This window comes from Cupressus sempervirens, chromosome 10 (assembly GCF_028749045.1).
Source record: "Cupressus sempervirens isolate cs-2001-9-10 chromosome 10, ASM2874904v1, whole genome shotgun sequence".
Lineage (NCBI taxonomy): Eukaryota > Viridiplantae > Streptophyta > Pinopsida > Cupressales > Cupressaceae > Cupressus > Cupressus sempervirens.
The window spans coordinates 936,408,662-936,428,948 of NC_143127.1; the positions used below are offsets into that span (position 1 = coordinate 936,408,662).

The 20,287-nt window shown below is 33.9% G+C and overlaps 1 protein-coding gene across 2 annotated transcripts in view; it reads right to left on the reverse strand.

The window, feature by feature from the left end:
• Positions 1-15,699: 15,699 nt before the first annotated feature.
• APC6 (anaphase promoting complex 6) overlaps positions 15,700-20,287 on the reverse strand; it is a 169,758-nt gene continuing 165,170 nt past the window's right edge. For both annotated transcript variants that reach the window (XM_089806964.1, XM_089806963.1), the window contains 3 exons: positions 17,797-17,896; positions 16,282-16,317; positions 15,700-16,182 (listed from right to left, as the gene is read on the reverse strand). In XM_089806964.1, coding sequence (XP_089663090.1) covers positions 16,087-16,182; positions 16,282-16,317; positions 17,797-17,896 — 232 coding nt within the window. In that variant the 3' untranslated portion in view covers positions 15,700-16,086. The remainder of the gene's footprint in view (positions 16,183-16,281; positions 16,318-17,796; positions 17,897-20,287) is intronic.

Below are 20,287 nucleotides of genomic sequence, written 5' to 3' on the forward strand. Positions count from 1 at the left end.
TTTCATCAACCTCTTAATTTTTTACCTCTAGCATTTGGACAAAGAGGTTAAAAATTGTCTCCAAGATTTAAAAACATGGATTTTGAGTCCTAATTTGGGACTCATATGTCGAATTTTGGACATTCCAAGTGATGAACAGAGCTAGAGACAAGCTGGGGGTATTAAGGTCACAAAATTATTTAAAACACGAGAAATTGTTGGCTCTTTTAAACGTTGAGTTTTAAGGCACTTGAATTTGCTTGAGCTGAATAAGACCTGGTGGTTAAGAAGCCAGGGCAACAAGATGTTATAATTTGAGATTTGACTACCACCCAAGAAGGCAACTAAACCATTTTCATTGCATCTATTCTCGAGATCATATAATCAAATGCACCTTGTAAACTGTCAAGGGGATGTGTTGCTTCAGCCTTTGCCAGAATAGCCCAGAGGAATAGTATTCACGCTTGAAGCATACGTCAGAGTCTTTCCAGTGATAGGAACCATCCGTGGCCTAGGGTTATGAGTTCTCCTTCGGCGGTTATAGACCAAAATCTAGTCATCTCCCTTGTTAATTTCATTATTTTTACGGTATGCACGGATAGGGTTTGTCTTCTCCCTCCATGGAGGGTTTAACCCATTCTCCTAAGAAATACTTCGTGTTATGATAATATTTTTTTAATGTTTCCTTCTTCTGGACACGAAAATGAATTTGCATTAGTCTTCTTTTTGCAAGCCATGAAATAACTTTTTTCACATTTCCTAAAGAAGTTTAAACCAGTACTATTAAGTGTTTTTTAATTTTTCATTAATATTAGTTGTTCAGTTTATTTTATTTGAGTAACTATAAGAATTTTAGTCAATAAATAAAATATTAGTAAAAATATTTATATATCACTTGATAGAAGTGAAGATTGTTTTATTTTCTATAATTGATTTTTTACTTATAGTTATTTTATATTGATTTTGACTTCATTCAATTTTAATTGCATTCACATTTGAAAATTTAATATAATAAGACTAAAGAAATATTGTGTGTGTCATTATATTAATCAAAATAGTATATGAATAGACATGTCCTATGAAGAGAAGTGTATCTCCATGTCTCATCCATAATATAAATAAGAAAGAGATTCTTGTCTTTGAAAAATACATAGCTTACAAATGTTTGGGAGCCAGGTTACAAATGTGAAAAGTGAAAGAGTAAAATATAAGAAGAATCAAGTACAAAGGAGACATTATTCATTCTAGAGTTATATAGTTGGTGAAAAACATGGTAGATGTTGTAGGCCACATGAAAAGTGACCTAGTACGATATAGGGTGCAGTGGATAAAATAAATTATGTACAATTTATTTTGCTCATGATGAATATGGTATAGTTTCTTATTATGACTGATGGGAGATAAAATGGGATATTTATTACTCATAAACACTCTATTCAATTACTAGTATCAAAATAGATATTTCCTAAATACAATTAGAATTTTCCATGAAAAGTAGCAAAGATCAAATATGCATCTTATGCAAATTCCACAATGTGAGCAACACATTCGAGTCAACCGATTTTATATGGAGAGAAAAGAAAGGAACCATAGATGACATGGAGTATGATTGTGGGAGACATAAGGACAAAAAATGGATGTAAAAAGGAATGTATCCAATCTCACGCAATGGTAAAAAATTGTTGCTCAAACCCATGAATAGGGGGATACCAAATAATATAGGAATGGACCATAGTAAATTATATTATGAAAAGAATAATTATTTTTCACATCTACAAAGACATTACATTAATGGCACATTCTTGGGAAATAGAAAGGAAACCTACGTAAGAAGTCATAATTGAATAATAATAACTTGTTTTTAGTGACATGTTAAACCAAGCAATGGGTGAATAATGTTACATTCTATATTACATATATAGTCGATAAATCTAACATGATTGTCAAAGACAAGTATTGATAAAATAACAATATACAATAACATTTATTTGGGTTAGCTAAATGAGCATGTTAAACAATGCAGACATCAACTTAGTGATGAGGAGCCACATATTATTGGTGAAATGGCACAAAATGAGTATTGACAAATAACTATACCATTTCCCCATAAAGTCTCTATGAGAAGAAAAAGTATTTGGAATCGAAAGTGCTTCATGAAGAGGAGTTATTTCTAAAGAATATTAATTAAGTGGAACTCAAGATAAGGAGAGTGATAAGTATTTTTTGGTTATTATATCTTGAGAACTACCCTTATTTAGTTTTGGTAGTTAATATTTTATGTGTATCCGTGAATGTACTATAAGAGCTATTCAACTTGATCGTTTTCTTTCTCTTTAGGGATGCTCTTGTAGGAAAAAGAAGCTTGATATCAGATTGCAAGGTAGTTTCACACTTCGTTAGAGGCAACCTTCAAAAGAGAGGGGGCAGATAGAGGATATATTTTAGTTGATATTTTAAAATCTTGACCATATCTATTAAGATGGAGTAGACCTTGTCGACAAGGATTCTCCAGTGATCAAGAAACTGTAGTAGTCAAATGACTATGAATCATGAATTCCATTTCATGACTTTTTGGGCCATGTATACATCATAAAGAAATGACGAATTCCAAATGATTATCACTTGTATTTTTTGAAGTTATTGAAAGGTGACGAATATCTTACAATAACTTAATCTTTTATTATGATGGATATCTTATGATGCCTAATAATATTATGATAGATTATATTTGCATGATGGATTAAGTTCCTTAAAAATGTCATGAATGTTCATTTGGTAAGTATTATTGAGGATAGATGTGCACATACCTTATTGTTGATCTCTAAGCCTATGTTGTCGATTAGTGTCCAAACACTTAGTCATTTACTAGGCAAGATTACATGGTCATTACTGCGACTGAGTTATCTAGTAAAGGTTGAGCATACAAAGCTTATGCCAAGAAGGATAGTGATTGTCGAGTATTCAGTTGAGACCAAGCACATGTATGTGCCAAGCGATATAGTAGAGACCAAGCACATTAACAAGTTATCAATTCCCGAGCAAGAAGGTATACAAAAGCCAAGTGACAACATGAAGAAGTCTGCATGATCCAGCATCAGAGCATTCAAGTGCCAAGCAATTCGATTTTGACATATAAGTTTGTAATTGCACAAACACATTTGTAAACCATTATGGAGAGCCAGCTAAGGAGACGATCATGTATAATTGCAGAAGGTAATGATCCCAAGGCATGCAATTTAACCAATTAGAAAATGAGATAGAAACGACAAAAGAAGATGAATTATAAACCGTTGATCAAGATATAGAACCTTCGTAGAAAATCTATTTAAGGAGGATTCTAACCCTATAATTGCAATGAGTCAGATAGAGAGGGATATCCCTTATGTGAGTATGAAGGAAGGAATGAATGAGTGTATGTGCATTTGAAGAAGAGAAGACTAAGTTTGAAAGCAGACTAGACAGGGAGCAATCATATCAGTGAAGGACTTAACAGAGTTATCAAATTAGGAGATTAGATTGGAGATATAGCAAAGAGGAGACCCAAGACCAGCTTACAAAGAAAATTGAGGGTCAAGTACTAAATCAGTATTATCAATTGAGATAGGGTAAATCTCTTAATAGAGTGGTTTTAACAGACCTATGTAAAACTCCTAAGAGAGTCCTTACTTTGATATTGTGAGTGTAAAATCCTTTAACAAGGTGAGACCTAATAGTCGCTAAAGCTTTTAACAAGGAAGACCCCTCACAAGGTAGATCATATCTTATGATCAAACATTGTAACCCTAACAGGTTAACTTTATTGTTGCAACAGTGAAGATTTGTGGGTTTCATCCCAACCCAGTTTTACCTTCCCATTGAAGTGTTTTTGGGTTACCAAATCATTATGTTATGTGCTGAAATCTTTGATGCATGTGATGTATTTCATTTATGTTTCAGCATTACACATTTAATGGTAGATCTATTATATGAGATGAATTAGGTGTGAATTCATAAAATTGGTTTAGAAGTCAAAAGTATGAGATCCTGATTCACCCCCATTGACTTATTCCAACAGTGTGCACATAACTTACGAATATTTTGAGTATTTGGTGAATGTTATGTAACTTGATGTTCAGGATGCCAATTACTCAGAGTACTTGGTGAATATCATGCATCTTAACGTTCAGGAGGTCATTACTCAAAGTACTTGGTGAATTTCATGTGACTTGAGATTCAAGAGGGCATTACTCTTGATATCATGAGATGATATCTAAATGGTGGATATCATCCAATCAAAGATATTCTTAAAACTTGGCATTCCTAAGTTTACATTGAGGTTTAATATTATATCTTGTGTTTATCCTCCCTAACTAAAAGAGAGTGTTGATATTCGGTAACTTTAGTCGAATAAACCTATAAGTATTATTATGTTAGAGAAATTAATATAATAAGACTAAAGAAAAACTATATATTGATTAAAAGAGTATATAAATAGACATGTCTTGTGAAGGGACATGTATCTCCATGTCTCATCTGCAATATAAATAAAAAAGATTGTTGCCTTTGAAAAATGCATACCTTATAGCCAATGCTATTACATTTGCAGTGATCATAGATTAGCATGTAATATTATATATTTAATATATACTAAATTATGTATCTTTAAAATAATATAGAAAAGAAGCAAAAAAGGGTTTTTTTTTAATAGGTAATTGGCCAAATCCTATATTATTTATCATTCATTTATTATTATTATTGTTATATTAATTATTATTATGTGTTAATCTCGAGTAGATTTGAACCCAAGACCTCCTCGATGAGAGACTCGCAATTTGCCAATGCATTGTAGGCTCTTGCCTGAAGCAAAAAAAAAATTAATATTCTACAAAATTAAAAAAATTAAATACAAGAACTTTTAATTAAAAAATAGTAACTTTAGAAATATAAAATCTAAAATGGCTTAATTTCATATATATTATCAATCATATTGGATTGCTCAACTGACAAATTGTTGCAATATGCTCTCACTGATAGACACACACATGTCATGCTCCTCCTTTTCTTCCATTATACTTTGTTTAGAATGGCTTTTGATATATTGTCATGTATGATATGTATGAATTATATATCTTTGGTTGTATGATTGTGCATTCTATCGAGAGTATGGTCATGTCCTTGGTGAAATGGCTTCATATGAACAAATGATACTAGTTGTTGAGTTGGGTTTATACCAAGAGTGTTGATTAACGATTTAGAGTCAACAAAGGCCAAGAACAATTTTAAATAAGTGTTTCCACTTTTGCAAGGATTTTGTATCATGCTTGCCAAGGAGGCAAGTTGGGGTCTCAAACGTAGTTTTGGGTTCACTTAAATTGAGCACCTCCAAGTGTCTAAGTTGTTGAAACATTATCATACCTAAAATTTGGTGTTGTTGTTGGAAATATAAGGTAGGCAAGGTTACTGAGAGGGGAGGGGTGAATCATGAACTAATAAAACTTTATCTTACTTCACTAATAAATCCTTCATATAATATTATGATCTAATTACATGCATGGAAGAATGAAAGCAATAAAACATTCATAACACTTTGACACAACATATGGTGACCCAGAAACCTTCCAATTAGAAAGTAAAACTAGGGTGGGGATGATACCCACAAGCTTTAGTACCGTAGTATAAATTTAACCTATTAAGGCTTACAATTGACCACTTCTAGTGATCTTCCCTGTTAGGAGCAATAAGGACAGTGAGGTCCACCTTGTTAAAGGATTTACAAACATACAATGAAGTATGCACTTGGTTAAGAGATTTAGCAAAAGACTATTAAGTCTACCCTATTAAAGGATTTGACTGATGCACCTGTTAGGATGAACCAGTGGTTGATCTCTGATCTACAACTCTTATTCTCTAAATGAGATTCCTTGAGTTACAATGATCACCTGACTGTGATAGATAACTGTTTGTTGTCCCTTATACTACTTGTAGCCTTCTTCAATTCGCACTCCTGCTTATCATATTATTTTTCACATTCACTTTTGGATATGATATAATGCATTACATATATACCATTCCAAATCACAACTTACTGGAGTCAGCTACAATACTAATTTCATCATAATTCACAAAGTCAACCCAACTGCTCTAACTTGGGTTCTAAAGACAAACTCGATGATATTCTGATACATGGGAAACATTGTCAATGCTTGGTAAATATTGGCACTCAGTTGATATTGAAGCTCGGTCCATACTAATCACTTCCAAGTAGCTCGAACTTGGTCAACATTGCGTGACTTAGTGAACACTGAGAAACTCGATAGCTATTGAATTACTTGGTTGACATTGCATGACTCGATCAACACTAGATTCACAATGTTAACACTATGAGATCGATAGACACTATAGAAATTGGTTAACACTATAGAGCTCAATTAACACTACGATCTTCTTCACTTCTACTGAATAGCTTAGTAGCCTCTACTATGCTTGGTTTTCACTGAACTTTATCTCTAAAGCTCAATAAGCACTATGAAGCTTGACAAACATTGCAAACTGACTTAGGTGCTTAATAGACACTGTATTTTGACTACTTGGCTCGGGAACAACTAAATCACTTGGTTAACATTGCAAATTGATAAGCTCAGTAGCAATGTAAGCAATTGACTAGGTGTTGAGTCACTGATAGACAAATCGACCTTAATGTCAACAATTGTTTGGAAACTTCAAAGTACCTTAGTAAGGGGTGTATGGAGTAGTCTTATGTCTCTCAATCCCATAGTCCTTATATAGCCTATCAAAACTTGATGAGAAAATCTCATGAACATTGTCAATCCTTAATAAATCAATCTACAAGTCTTATTCTCAACAAGAGCCTTAAACTTCTTAATCTAACTAAATACTTCAAATTTTCTTCTAAGAAAATAAATAAATGTCCTACTATAGTCATCAATGAATGGTACAAAATATAAATTTTGAAATTGAAAGACATCGACATATAAAATGTAGCAACCTAAAAGATTTGAGAGAACTAGAGTAGAGTTGAAAATAATTGTGTCTACTATAGATGTAATGTTCACAAAAATCGAACTCAAGATTACAATCATCATGCCCCTCGATGAAGAATTTATTTTCATGGGTTTTAAGATCCTTCTCACTAATGTGACCAATTATTTGGAGCTACAACATTGTCTTCTATAAGTTTCATCTCCAAGGTATTGGCATGCTTAGGTACCTAGAACACACAACCATCAAATGTAGAAGCAATAGATTTTCACGGCTTGATTTGTTGGTCGGGATGAAGAATATACACACTCTTCTTGGACTCTACTAAAGCACTATTAGATTGAATCATGCATGCATCCAACAATACAACATATCAATTTAAACACCTTAGCAAGCACCATAAAAACTATGTTCGTCTTACATCCTTCTTCTGAGAAAACAACCTATACATCCATATCACTCAACTTACTTAAAGAGAGTTGATTTTGTACCAAACCTCAAATGTGCATAATGTCATTGATCCCCCTAACTCTGTAATCAAAGAATCTAATCGTGACTTTTCCATGGCCATCAACCTTTAGATGATTCAACATAAAGCTACAACTTCCTCCTCTTATTCTTCATACTTTGGAAAACAACCAAAATGTGAGGTCAAGCGAAAAGTTGCATCTGACTATAACAACCATACATCTTCCAATGTAGGGTTCCAAGGTTGCAACAAACACATTGTTATCATTCTAAGAGTATTTGTCTGAATCTATATCAAAGGATCTCTTGTTCTTTTTAAATCCCCCTTACAATCTTTCTATAAGTGACAAGGCTTGCCACAATTCCAACATTTTTTCTTGGATTTTGTAAGAGACTTAGATCTCCCATGAGATTTGGAATTACTTTTTTCATATTTCTTATTTTCTTTCCCTTTTGATCTACCAAGAACTCGAAAAACTTCTTATCTAACGTATATGTTTTCCTCCACATTTATTCAAAAAGTAATGATGCTACCACCTCATCGATATTGAACTTGTTTGTTGTATTGTACTCCCATGAGCCAAGGAAAGAATGCCACATAAGCATGCAATGTTCCTCCTTTATCTTGTCACCAATAGAACCCAGTTGATCAACAATCATATTCAATTCATTGAGATGATCAATAATGGACCCTCCATCTTCCATCTTGAGGAAATACATCTTTCTCAGGAAAAACGTGTTTACCAAGGATTTAGCATGATAAAGAACTCCAAGATTCTTCCAAAGATCTTTCACAATATTGTCTTCATGAAAGGAGCACAAATTAGCCAAACAAAGTATTATTGAACCCTTTTCTTTCTAATCCATTTTATCTCATTCTTCCTATGATGTAGTTTGGGGTTTTGTCAAAGAAATTGCATTCCATCGATCTTTATATACTAGCATGTCCTTTATTTTGAATTTCAATAACTCATAATTGTTGCAATTAGTCTTATACATATCCACTTTTGTGAATGTTCTCGTCATTTTTCGATAGGAAAATTTCAAAAGTGCTCGGCACAAGCTCCCACTCAAATTGAGATCAATATAAGAAAATAAGCTATACAATAATTGAACAAAAACTGGTGGAAAACACTTACTAACAAAGGAAACAAAGGTGTGGAAATTTCTTACTAACGTTGATGTAGGGAGATAGCACAAATTTTCTTTACAAATATTAACTATTACAGGATCAAAAGCACATTTAGAAGGAGATAATAACATGCATAAAGGTCATAGGGGTATATCATGGGGTAGAGCCTTTCAAGAGAGGAATAAAACCCACAATTCAATAGTGGAATACTTTGTATTTTTGAAAAAATAGTTAGAATACAATGTCAATATATCACTTCTTCAACAGGTTTCTTCAATCAATGACCCAACACTCTGAATCAATGTCAACAACATAACTCTTCATCTAAAAACATAACATGTAGCTACTTTTTATAAAGGAAAAACACAAGTAGCTTCAGGATCAAGATATAAGATGAGGTTGTGCATAACATTTGTAACCACTTTTCAACCACCAAAAAAGCATACAAATGAGGCATGCACATTTCCAAATGACCCCCCATTCAAACCTCCTATTTTAGGCATCCAAATTTGATTATGTTGCGCTATGGTAGATGTTCTTGCATATTTTACAATTATAACAAGAATTCATCATAAAAATTGTTGTAACATACAACTTACAACTATAGGGTAATTTTCCATACCTTGACTATGAATAACACATTCTTTTATAACTCACCATACCCCAACTTGGACACCCACCTCCTCCATGCAAAAGATATCTCACCACTTGTCCAATTCATCATAGAATTTGTCATATACTAACACTCTTCAAGATCCTCAAAGTGGGATGCCTACTTCCACATGTGCAACATATATGTCATAAAGTCATGCCAAGTAAGTTGTCACCAGGCTTGTTGGACTCACTAGATGACTAGACATTGACAGACAATTCAAAATTCGAAATAATAAATAATAAATGAAATCAACAAATAATATTGTAAAATTATTTGTAATGGTACATGTTGTTTGACAATTCCACATATGTTAGTCATGCTTGAACGTTTGTGGGTGATAGTGTTGTTGGGACTTTTGTTGGCCCTTTATATTCTTTGACCTCCACTGAGAATGCCCTATACTCCCGACCTTATTAGTTACTGATAGGGAGTGTTGGGCCAAGTTTGTTTGCCCTATATAGGCTTTGTTAGCGTAAAGGTTTCTCCTAGATGTTGGCATAAGGTGACTCAACCTTATCATGATTTATTGTTTTATTTAATCTTTTTTAGAAGATGCTAAATGAAGACAAAATCCTCCACAAGGATGGACTTGGAGCTGAAAAAAAGAGTTTGTTTTTATGTTGATTTATTCTCTTTGCTTTATTTTTTATGCAAGAGTTGTGCACAAAAGATTTTTCTAAGATAATTTGTAGATGCGCTGAATGTAGACGCTATAAAAATTATTTTCTTTTGTATGAAATTATTTTCTTTTGTCATAGCGAATTATGTGACAAAGAGAAGTGTTTGAAGAAGATTATTATGCTACCAAAATTATTTTGGATTTAGATATCACAACTGACTTTGAGAGCTTTGGCTCTAGATATTGTATTGTAAGATTTTTGCTAATAATACAATTGGGGTTGGCTTTAGATTGATAGGTTTTTTTTTCTGAAAGGGTTTTCCCGCGTATGTCTTGTGTTATGTGTTTAATCTAATTTTTACAGGTGTTAATTTAGTTTGCAATAGATTAGGGGTTTGTGAGAAATTTTAGCATCATCTCTCCTATTAGATTTATCATTTGGAAGTGCTTTTGCACTTTTGCTTCCTTTCAATTGGTATTAGAGCCTAGTCAACTTTGTTACTATTGTTGGGTAGATGGATTTTTGAGTTGATCTAGTTTTAATGGGAATTTTACAGAGGAGTTTTTCATAATCTTACTACAAATTAGATACGGCAAGCACATCCAACAAAGTAGAGATGGATAAATTTAATGGAAGCAATTTTGAGTTGTGGAAACTCAAAATGGAGGACATGCTTGTAGATAGAGATCTATGGGTTGTGGTTTCTTCAACAAAACCCCAAACTACATCGCAAGAAGAATGGGATAAGATGGATAGAAAAGCCAAGGGTTTGATGAGACTTTGTTTGGTTGATTCAATGCTCCTAAATGTCCATGAATAGAGGACTACAACTAATCTTTGGAAGAAGCTTGGTGATATTTATCAAGGGAAATCCTTCTTAAATAAGTTATTCCTGATAAAGAAGTTGTATTCTATGAGAATGGAGAAAGGAGGTTTTGTTGTTGATCACTAAAATGCATTTAATATGCTAATTGCTCAATTAAATCTTGTTAGTGATAAGATTAATGATGAAGATAAATGCATGCTAATGTTATGTTCTTTGTTGGACTCATGTGATCACCTTGTTATGGCTATTGGAAGTACAACAAGCACTTTCAAATTGGAGGATGTGGTTGGTTCATTGTTATCTGAAGAGATGTGAAGAAAATCTTTCGAGATGGCTGAGACCCTAGTTGCTCGTGGTAGAACAATGGAGAAAAGCAAGAAAAAAGACAAGCAGAGAATATCCAAGCTGCCTAGGAGATCTAAACCTCCTTGTGAAAAGTCCAAGGCAAAATGTTGGACATGCAGTAAACCTTAGTCATCTTCATAAAGAGTGCAAGGAGGAGAAGAAAAAGAAAGGTAAAAGGGATTTCTCTAATTTTGACACTGAAAAAAATTCTCAAGATGATGTAGCTACTTTTGTTGCAGCCTTGGAAGCATGTGCGTCAGAAGATGTGAGGTTGATGGATACAAGTGCTTCTTTCCACATGACATCTCACAAAGAGTGGTTTTCAAAGTATGAAGAGTTTGATGGTGAAAAGGTGTATCTAAGTGATAACTGTCACTTGAATATTGTTGGTCATGGTAGAGTGAAGATCAAATTCCTTGATGGTAGTGTGAAGGGGATTGATGGTGTGTCGCATATCGTTGGTTTGGCAAGCTTGGTGATGTGTGTAAGTTATTTCTTGACTGATGGATGCAAGATGAAAAAAGGCTCTATGGTGCTTGCTAAGGGTGTTAGGATTGATGCCTTGTATAGGTTAAATGCATGCATGATCCAATGCAATAGTTCTTATGTGTAGTCCAAGAAAAGGGCTTTGGATTCTTCATTCTTAGAGCAGATCAAGAAAAAAAAAAATGTTTGTTGTTTCTACATCTGATGGTCATGCTTTATGGGTACCTAAGGGTGCAAATACTTTGAAGATGAAAATCTGAGAAGGCAATGTTATGGCACCAAAGACTTCGTCACATTGGTGAGAAAGGTCTTAGAGCCCTGAAAAATAAGAACTTTGTCAAAGTCTTTGACGATTGTAATATGGAGTTCAACTTATGTTAACATTGTATTTATAGTAAACAACACCATGTGTCCTTTTATTCCAATTCTCATAACTCTTTTGGGGTTTGGATAATATTCATTGAGATGTGTTTGGTCTAGTTAATGTTCCTTCGATATCTAGATCTTTTTATTTTGTATCATTCATAGATTTTGTATAGTAGGACATTTGTGTATTTCTTCATACCTAAATCTAAAGTTTTCAATTGATTTAAGGAATTTAAATCCTTGGTTGAAAATTGGACTAGTAGAAAATTTAAGTGTTTGAGGATTGATAATGGTGGTGAGTTTTGTTCAACGAAATTTGGGAGATTCTATAAGGATCATGGAATTGAGAGATATAAGACAACTCCATACACCCCACAACAAAATGGAGTTGCGAAGAGGATGAATAGAATGATGATGGAGAGGGCTAGGAGTATGTTGAGTGTTGTTAGCCTTGAACAAAAGTTTTGGGTTGAAGTTGTGGCTACTACATGTTATTTAATTAACAAATAACCTACTTTAGCACTTGTTGAGAAGACACACATGGAGGCGTGGTCTGGCAAGAAGACCTCACTGTGACAACTCAGAGTATTTGGCTGTAAGCCATATGCTCATGTGCCAATTGAGAAAATATCAAAGTGGAAAACAAGGTAGTTAAGTGTATCTTCATTGGCTATGGTGTCGTGTGAAAGGTTACGAGCTTTGGAATCCAATTGTAGAGAAGGTGCTCATAGTAGAAATGTGATATCTCTTGAGCTGAACAAAATGATACCTAAAAAAGGTGCTACTTTGGAGAATTTTGCAAACGCATTGACAAAGCCAATGAGCATTCATAAGTTTAGATAGTGTGTTGGTTCTATGGGCCTTGGGGCCTATGTTGTAATGCAGTAACTTCTACAAGGTCTTCGTCAAGTGGGAGATTGTTGGGATAAGGTGACTCAACCTTATCATGATTTAGAAAGATGTTAAATGAAGATGAAATCTTCCATGAGCATGGACTTAGAGCAAAAAATCGAAAAGTTTCTTTTTCTAATGATTTGTTCTCTATGCTTTTTTTTTTAATGCAAAAGTTGTGCATAAAGAGAGTTTCTACAATAATTTGTAGATGCATTGAATGTAGATGTTTTAGAAATTGTTTCCTTTTGTATGAAAACTCCATAACAAGGTGTTGTTGTAGAGAAATATCCGACAGAGAAGTGTTTGAAGAGCATTGTTATAATGTCGGAATTATTCTAGATTTAGATATCACTATCGATTACTCTCGAAGAGCTCTAGCTCTGGATATTGTATTGTAACCTTGTTGTTGATAATACAATTGAGTTTGGCCTTGGAGTTGTAAGTTTTTTACCAAAAGGGTTTTCCCACATATATTGTGTGGTGTGTTTAATCTATTTTGTATGTGTCTATTTCGTTTGTAATAACTTAGGGTTTTCACTAGATACTTGGTAGCGATGCACACTTGTGGTGTTACTATTGGTCAGACTATATCTCTTTGCTCCTTGTCAATGTCTACCACAAGTGCGAGATTTGTTGGGGGTTCGAGCTTCGTTGGCCCTTCTGCGCTTAGGGTCGAGATTGTGATTGGGAGATCTTTGGAGTCTAAGGCTTTTCCAACCTCTAAACCCATCGTTATTTCTTTGGAGGAAATATTGGTTGAAATGAATCAAGCATCCATTACTTTTTTTTTGCTCATGGGGTTATTTGAAAATTTAGGGGTTTGTGGCTCAGACTTACAAAATTATGTGCTTGGATCTCTAGACATTAAGAGCATATCACAACTACTTATGTTAATATTTTCCCAATGGTGAAAGGTCTTTTTATATCAAAGTTTGAAAATTTTGTTGATAGACATCGTTTTTTATGTGATCATGTTTGTTGGGAGGATAGGTTTGTTCTGATGGTAAAATCATGGCATGAAGATTTATGTCCCTCTTTTGAAACTTTCACTAAGATGCCTATTTGGGTTAGGCTTCAAACATCCCTCTTCATTTTTGGGTGGACACCCTTCATGAGCAAGTTGGTGAGGCTCTTGGGGACTCTCTCATGGTGGATTTGGAATCTTCAGACATTTTTCACTATACCTATGCACACATTCTAGTAGATATTGATGTTTCAAAAAATCTACCTATGAAAATCAAGCTTGTTTCTCCTAAGGGTAGTTGGATGTGGCTTTTTATATGAAGGGCTTCCCTTTAGATGTAGGAAATGCTTCGAACTAGGTCATGTAGTGGCTAGTTATGATATTGGGAAGTCTACACAAGTTGTGTTTCAGTGAGAAGGTGCCTATTCCCAACATTATACAGATGAGAAGACTTTGAACCTACAAAGCTTCTCTCAAGTGGTTGCCCAAGCTGCAACTGGTGGGGATTCCTCCTAGGATAAGGAGGGTGTTGCTATAGGTATTTCTCTGAAGTCTCCTGTTGGTTTTGCTTGCTCTGTTGGCTATGCTAGGGGTGGTGTTCCTGATGGTGCAAATGTTATCACTACTCATGTTGGTGTTGTTGGCTCTGCAAGTATTATTGTTCATGTTACTATGTTCTTGTAGTTAGTGTTCCTGTTGTCTCTACTCATTTGGGTGGCTCAGCAAGTATTACTGTTACAATTCGCATTGTTGGTCTCCCTGATATAACAAGCCTTCAATTAGTGTTTCTACTATGCTTCCTAAAGGTGTTGTTGGCGTTGTCTTGTTGAAGGGTGTTGGTTCTTCTGGATCATTGGTTTCAAATGGGTCTTTGATGAGTCCTAGCTCTTTGGGTGGTGAGACTCTATCTCTAGATTCTATTTCATGGTAGGTTGAGGTTGTGACAGTTGAAGAGGGTTGGATTACAATGGAAAAAGGAAAAATCTAAATCTCCACACTCTTTTGATATGACTCTTTGTTTCCATATAGGGGAAGAAGAAAGGTAGCTCTTAGTGCTCTTTTGTAGGAGAGAGACTTCAACTGGTTTTCTCAGTCTTATTTGCTTCTCTTTGGCTGTATCTGGTCTTTCATGTATATTTCTTGCCTTGTAGCTTGTGTTTTTTGTCGGTGGGGGACTTTCGGTCTTTCACTTAGTTCTTTTTTTGTCCTCGTTTAGTCTTGTCATGTTTCATTTTGTGGGATGCTTTGAATATCTTTAATTCTAGGTTTCGGTCCTTCCAAAACATGCACTGTACTGGGTTTTGGATTCCCTTCAAAAACCTGTTTTTGTTTTATTCAAAAACTAATGAATGCAAAAAAAAATGTTAGAATTTGCAAAGATTTAGAGTCTAGACACCTAAGTCCCAACACAAAGCTCCTGCTCCATTACCTTTGTTCTTTCTTTCTCCATCCTCGTTCCCTTCCCTTTCTCCTTTTGCAATACAGGTAAATTTATTTCTGCATGCGGACAGAAAACTCTTCCTCTAATACTAAGCTGGATCTTGGAAAACAATATATAGAAGAGAATTACTGATTTGAAAAGGGAAATAAACCAACCAGCCAACCACCATACATGTTGGACAGGGAAGAAAGGAAAAATAAATTGTTGATGCAGAGTAGCATATACATCGTTTGGACAATCATGTTAGTAAGGAAATACCGAAGGCCATCCAAGCAGCAAACAATAAGCACATTGATATAAGTTACCTTAGGAAGGGGGTAACGAAATTGGTAAATTGCAGAAAATGACCATGTATCACAGTAACTCTTTTAACCTTCACAGAAGCAAGGATGCAGTAGAATTAAGGATAGCAAAAAATTAATATTGTAAATATTACAATAATGATGTTTATAATAGAAAGAGAAATCAGATGTGAGGCTGAACTAAATACTTAATTGCTTGCAGAGCCATGCAAGATATCCTCAAACATTTTAAGATATTTACCCTTGTTCTTTATTAATTTGTTTTTTATTATTATTTTGTCAATGCGGAGAAATTAATAGATATATGCATTGCCCCATAAGACATCCCCATCTTTACAATACCCAAAAAGCTACAGCTCCCCATTGATGTACCCTAGACATGGATGTCCATGTTTTCTCCTCTTCTGGAGCTGTGTACTTAAACTACATAGTTAAACTACTGTAAGAACAAAATTGTTTGTTGTTCACTTGACAAATAAGTCAAAGGAACAACATACACCAGCAAGTGTTAACAGTCAATATCTTCACCCCAAGACATGGATGCCTGTGATTCCTCCCCATTTGAAGCCGTGTATGCATGAACATACTACAGAAAAAATCACTAAGAAATAAATTTACAAGTCATACATTTCACTTGATACGGAAGTCAACATAACGACATGTATCAGCAAGTGCAACATTCAACATCTCGCCACAAAATTGATGATCAGGTTTCAATGCCAGAGCCTGTCACACCACCAAACATTCCATGTTTTACCAACAGATCAACGAAATATTGAAGAACGAGTTGAAAATGGTAACCAAATTTCAATAAGGAAAACACACCTTGTGGTAAAGATCAATTGCATCATCAAATTTGTTCTGGAAATACAAGCAGATATAAAGTCAGAAATGAATTCTATATTATTTTCCAGAATAAATTATTGGCACAGTGAAAGATATAACAGATCGATTTTGCATTAAAGGGTTGTTCAATGTGACAAGTTCTTTGTTTTCCAACATTCTTCAATATTAACCATTTAACTGTGTACAACAAAAAGAGCAGGTTTCTGTAATCTATATCCTTTAATTGATATAAATTACCACCACCCTTCATGATGGTAGTAAAACGCCATTACAGAGAAGGAAGCGTCACAAGCATCCTCCAGGCATAGCAATTCTACATAGCAAATATTTTCTCTGCACACATTGATTAGTAATTGCACTTAGAGAAGATTTTACAACATTGCCCATAGCTAAATCATGATTTTTCCTTTAACACATAAGACCACACAACATTCTATGGTTGATGAGTAATCAAGTGGTTGTTTGTTTTATCTTGTTGCATAGGGAACCGAACTCAGCATGATTTTTCCTCAAAAATGGAAGATCACACAAGATTCCATGGTTCATGAGTAGAGTGGTTGTGATTGTTTTGTTTCGTCTTGTTGCATAGGAAAGCACATTCAGGATAATACTCTAGACAAGGCGGCACCAGTCAATCATGTGCCGGAGCTCTTTGCGCTTCCACTTGATCATAGTAAAAGACTTGTCAATTGAGATGTGGTGCAATAAGTGGTACTCCTTATTAAAAGTAACAGTCATTAACACTGTTAACCGGGGACTTAATGAGCTCTGTCAAAATATTTCTCACCTTTAATGGATTGGGTTTCTTTGTGGCTGTTATTTACTGTGTTTGAAAGCAGACTGCTCTATATCCTTTCAACTCTGATATTTGTTGGTAGTGGAATCGGGGGAAGCATTAGGGTAACAGGGAGATGGGGTCATTAATTCTTACCCTCATCACATTGAATTGCTTGGGGCTGTGTAAATAGAAACTGTATATTTTTCTTCCATATAAACCAAGAAATGATGTCTGTGGATTGTGTTTCTGGACTAAGCTGAATTGAAAAATGAAATAGCTATACCATTTAATCCAGAAAAACAATACACAAACAAGATGCAGTAAGAAAACCCAAAAATTTTAAGCACTTCATATCTTTCATAAGAATAGATTTCAGTCACCGTAGAATCAAAAGTACCCATTTTTTGTGATTTTTTCAGTATTTATGTAATATTAGCTTGTTTAGTAATGCCAAGTTCATTTCCAAGTCCAATTCATTTGACTTTGTCTCTGACCACTCGATTCACAAATGTTCCAAACACCACAAATAGAATAGAAGGCAGTCATTCATCTAGATAACTCATCGATTTTGCAAAAAAAAACAAGAAAGAACAAAAACAAGATAACAGCTTCTATCAATATTATCATTTGCACATAAACTGAATGCATAATAGCTAACATTGTTATGTGTGGATTTCATTTCATATCAATGAATTCAGACAAACTGAAATAGATACCTGCAAATGGTATGTATATCCAAGACCAGCATATGTGCTCACATTCCTTGAACAAAGGTCCAGTGCTCTCTCATACGATTTGATTGCTTGAGGGTACTGTCTGAGAACAAAATTGCAAATTCAATGTGGTTATAGGAAACAAAAAGATGGTGTGGGTTTATCAATGATATTTGCCAAAGTCAGACAAATTGAGTATTTAGATGTTCCCCCAATTATTTACCTATCAAAAGTACATGAGAATACACCTAACAATTTAGACAGGAAAAAAACATTGAATTTCTATCATAGATCACTGATCAGTAAAAGGTCTGCTTGCCTACAACAATGTTCACGATAGTTTCAGATAAGTATAATAACAATACCATAAGTAGCAGCAGCGGCTCCTCACAGTAACACAAGAGACAAATGAATCAGTAGATTAGTTTAAAAATCCAATTAACCAACTGCACAGATGCAAAAACTACCTTCTTTAGAATTAAAACATCAATAATTTATAAGCCTAATATATTTTAAGCAAATTAACTACCTAGACAGATAGTTGATTTTGCCCATAGTGTATCTAATAAAATGACACAACAAAGCAGATGGTAACTTCAACATGATGATTTTACATATAATATATGAAGTTACAGTCATACAGCATTTTTAAGTTTTTAACATCAGATTGGGAGTTAACAAAAACCTTTGGAAAGCCAACCAAAAAAAGTATGAGATACAAAGAGAGAGGTCCACTTGGCAAGATTAGAACAAAAGAATGGTAGAAATTTTATAATTCGCCAGCATAATTAGCATGACTTAAAAAGATGGCTAACCATTCTGTCATGACCCATAATTGATACAATCATACATATATGCATAGTTCAATATATCTCAGATGTATCTGTAATAAGTCTACTCATCACGATATTTTTTGGCTCCCGAGAAGTAATGTTGACTTATCTCATATAAGTCATCACAGAGAAGATCCCAGATAAGTCATCACAGAGAAATTTCAAAATATCACAGAGCTTGCTAAAATATCAGTGATTTTCTCTATTTTATCACGATAAATAGCAAACTTATCGCCTGATGGCCCAAAAAAGGGGAAAATCACATTTATTTTTTATTGGAATAACAGATTTGGAGAGGAGAGAAAGGGCAAAGAAGAGAAAAAGGTTCCATCAGGATCGGAAAAACAGATTTTTGACTGGAAAACAGATTTTAAGTTCCCGATATTTTCCCAAGAAGTTTCTAACTTATCTCCGATGTTTTCCAATATCCTTTTTGTTGCCCCCGGCAATAAGTTGCCGATAAAGATATTTTGAACTATGCATATATGCATATAAACTGACTCAAATATTGCTAGTCTTTACCTATTCAATCAACATAAATGATATTATATATTAATTCATAATACTAATTAAATTAATAGTCAATACCCTAATATTATTAATCAATTTAATGCTAATAACTAATTAACATATAATTATTATTATTAATTAAGGTTAATTAATTTCCTATATATCAATAAGATTAATCTGATTAATCAATATCAATAATATTATTGAATATTAAGCAGTGAATATTAATAATAATCAAATTATGTCAATAATATTAATATTAAATAAGTTACTGATCAATGAACTTTATGTCTCTAAAGATTTTTTTAGCAAATCAATGAAGAGTATAGAATGGTCGATGACTCTATGAACCGTCAACCCAACACCTTACCGCAACCCATTGGAAGCAATGGCATGCCCTTTCAATGCACAGGGGGATATATTAAGATAATATCTTATAATTTCTATAATGGTCAACTACTTGTCTATAGTTCGTCTTTCAGTCTAGATAGGAATGTTTCCTATCCTGTCTCTTTTGTCTTCAATCTAGATAAGAATGTTTCCTATCCCGTCTTCAGTTTTGTTTCTAATTTCATCTTCAGTGTATGTTGTTTCTTTTAAAAACAACATCCTTGTAATTCTTTATAAGGAACACATTTGTTCCTCTATTAATCAATCAATCATCCGGAAATCCATTAATCTTCCAATTCTTGAATCTTGTAACATGGTTTCAAAGCCGGTACGTTATTGTCATGCCCAAAACTTGAAGGCAAAAACACACACACAAATTTTTTTTTTGAATTAACAATTAAACATGCCCTAGGGATTGAAATGATTGATAATAGTTTTAGTACAGGTTCTTTACTTTACGTCTTAAGGTTATAAACATGAGGGCGATTATATTGTTAAGATTTTGAAACTTTTGTTACTAGATTGGTATCAATCTTGAGTTATGCCCTTTAGAATTAAACCTATCAAAAGATATTAGAGATGTAAGTTACACTTAACTTTGACCAAAGGATAAAGGAAACAATCCAACATGTTCTATTGGTTTTAACATTTACATTAATTTACAATGATATGCAATCAATTTTTACTTACATAACAGTGTACATGAATTCGGGATTTCAAACTACTCGCAATATCAAATCAATCAAACCTTCATTAAAACT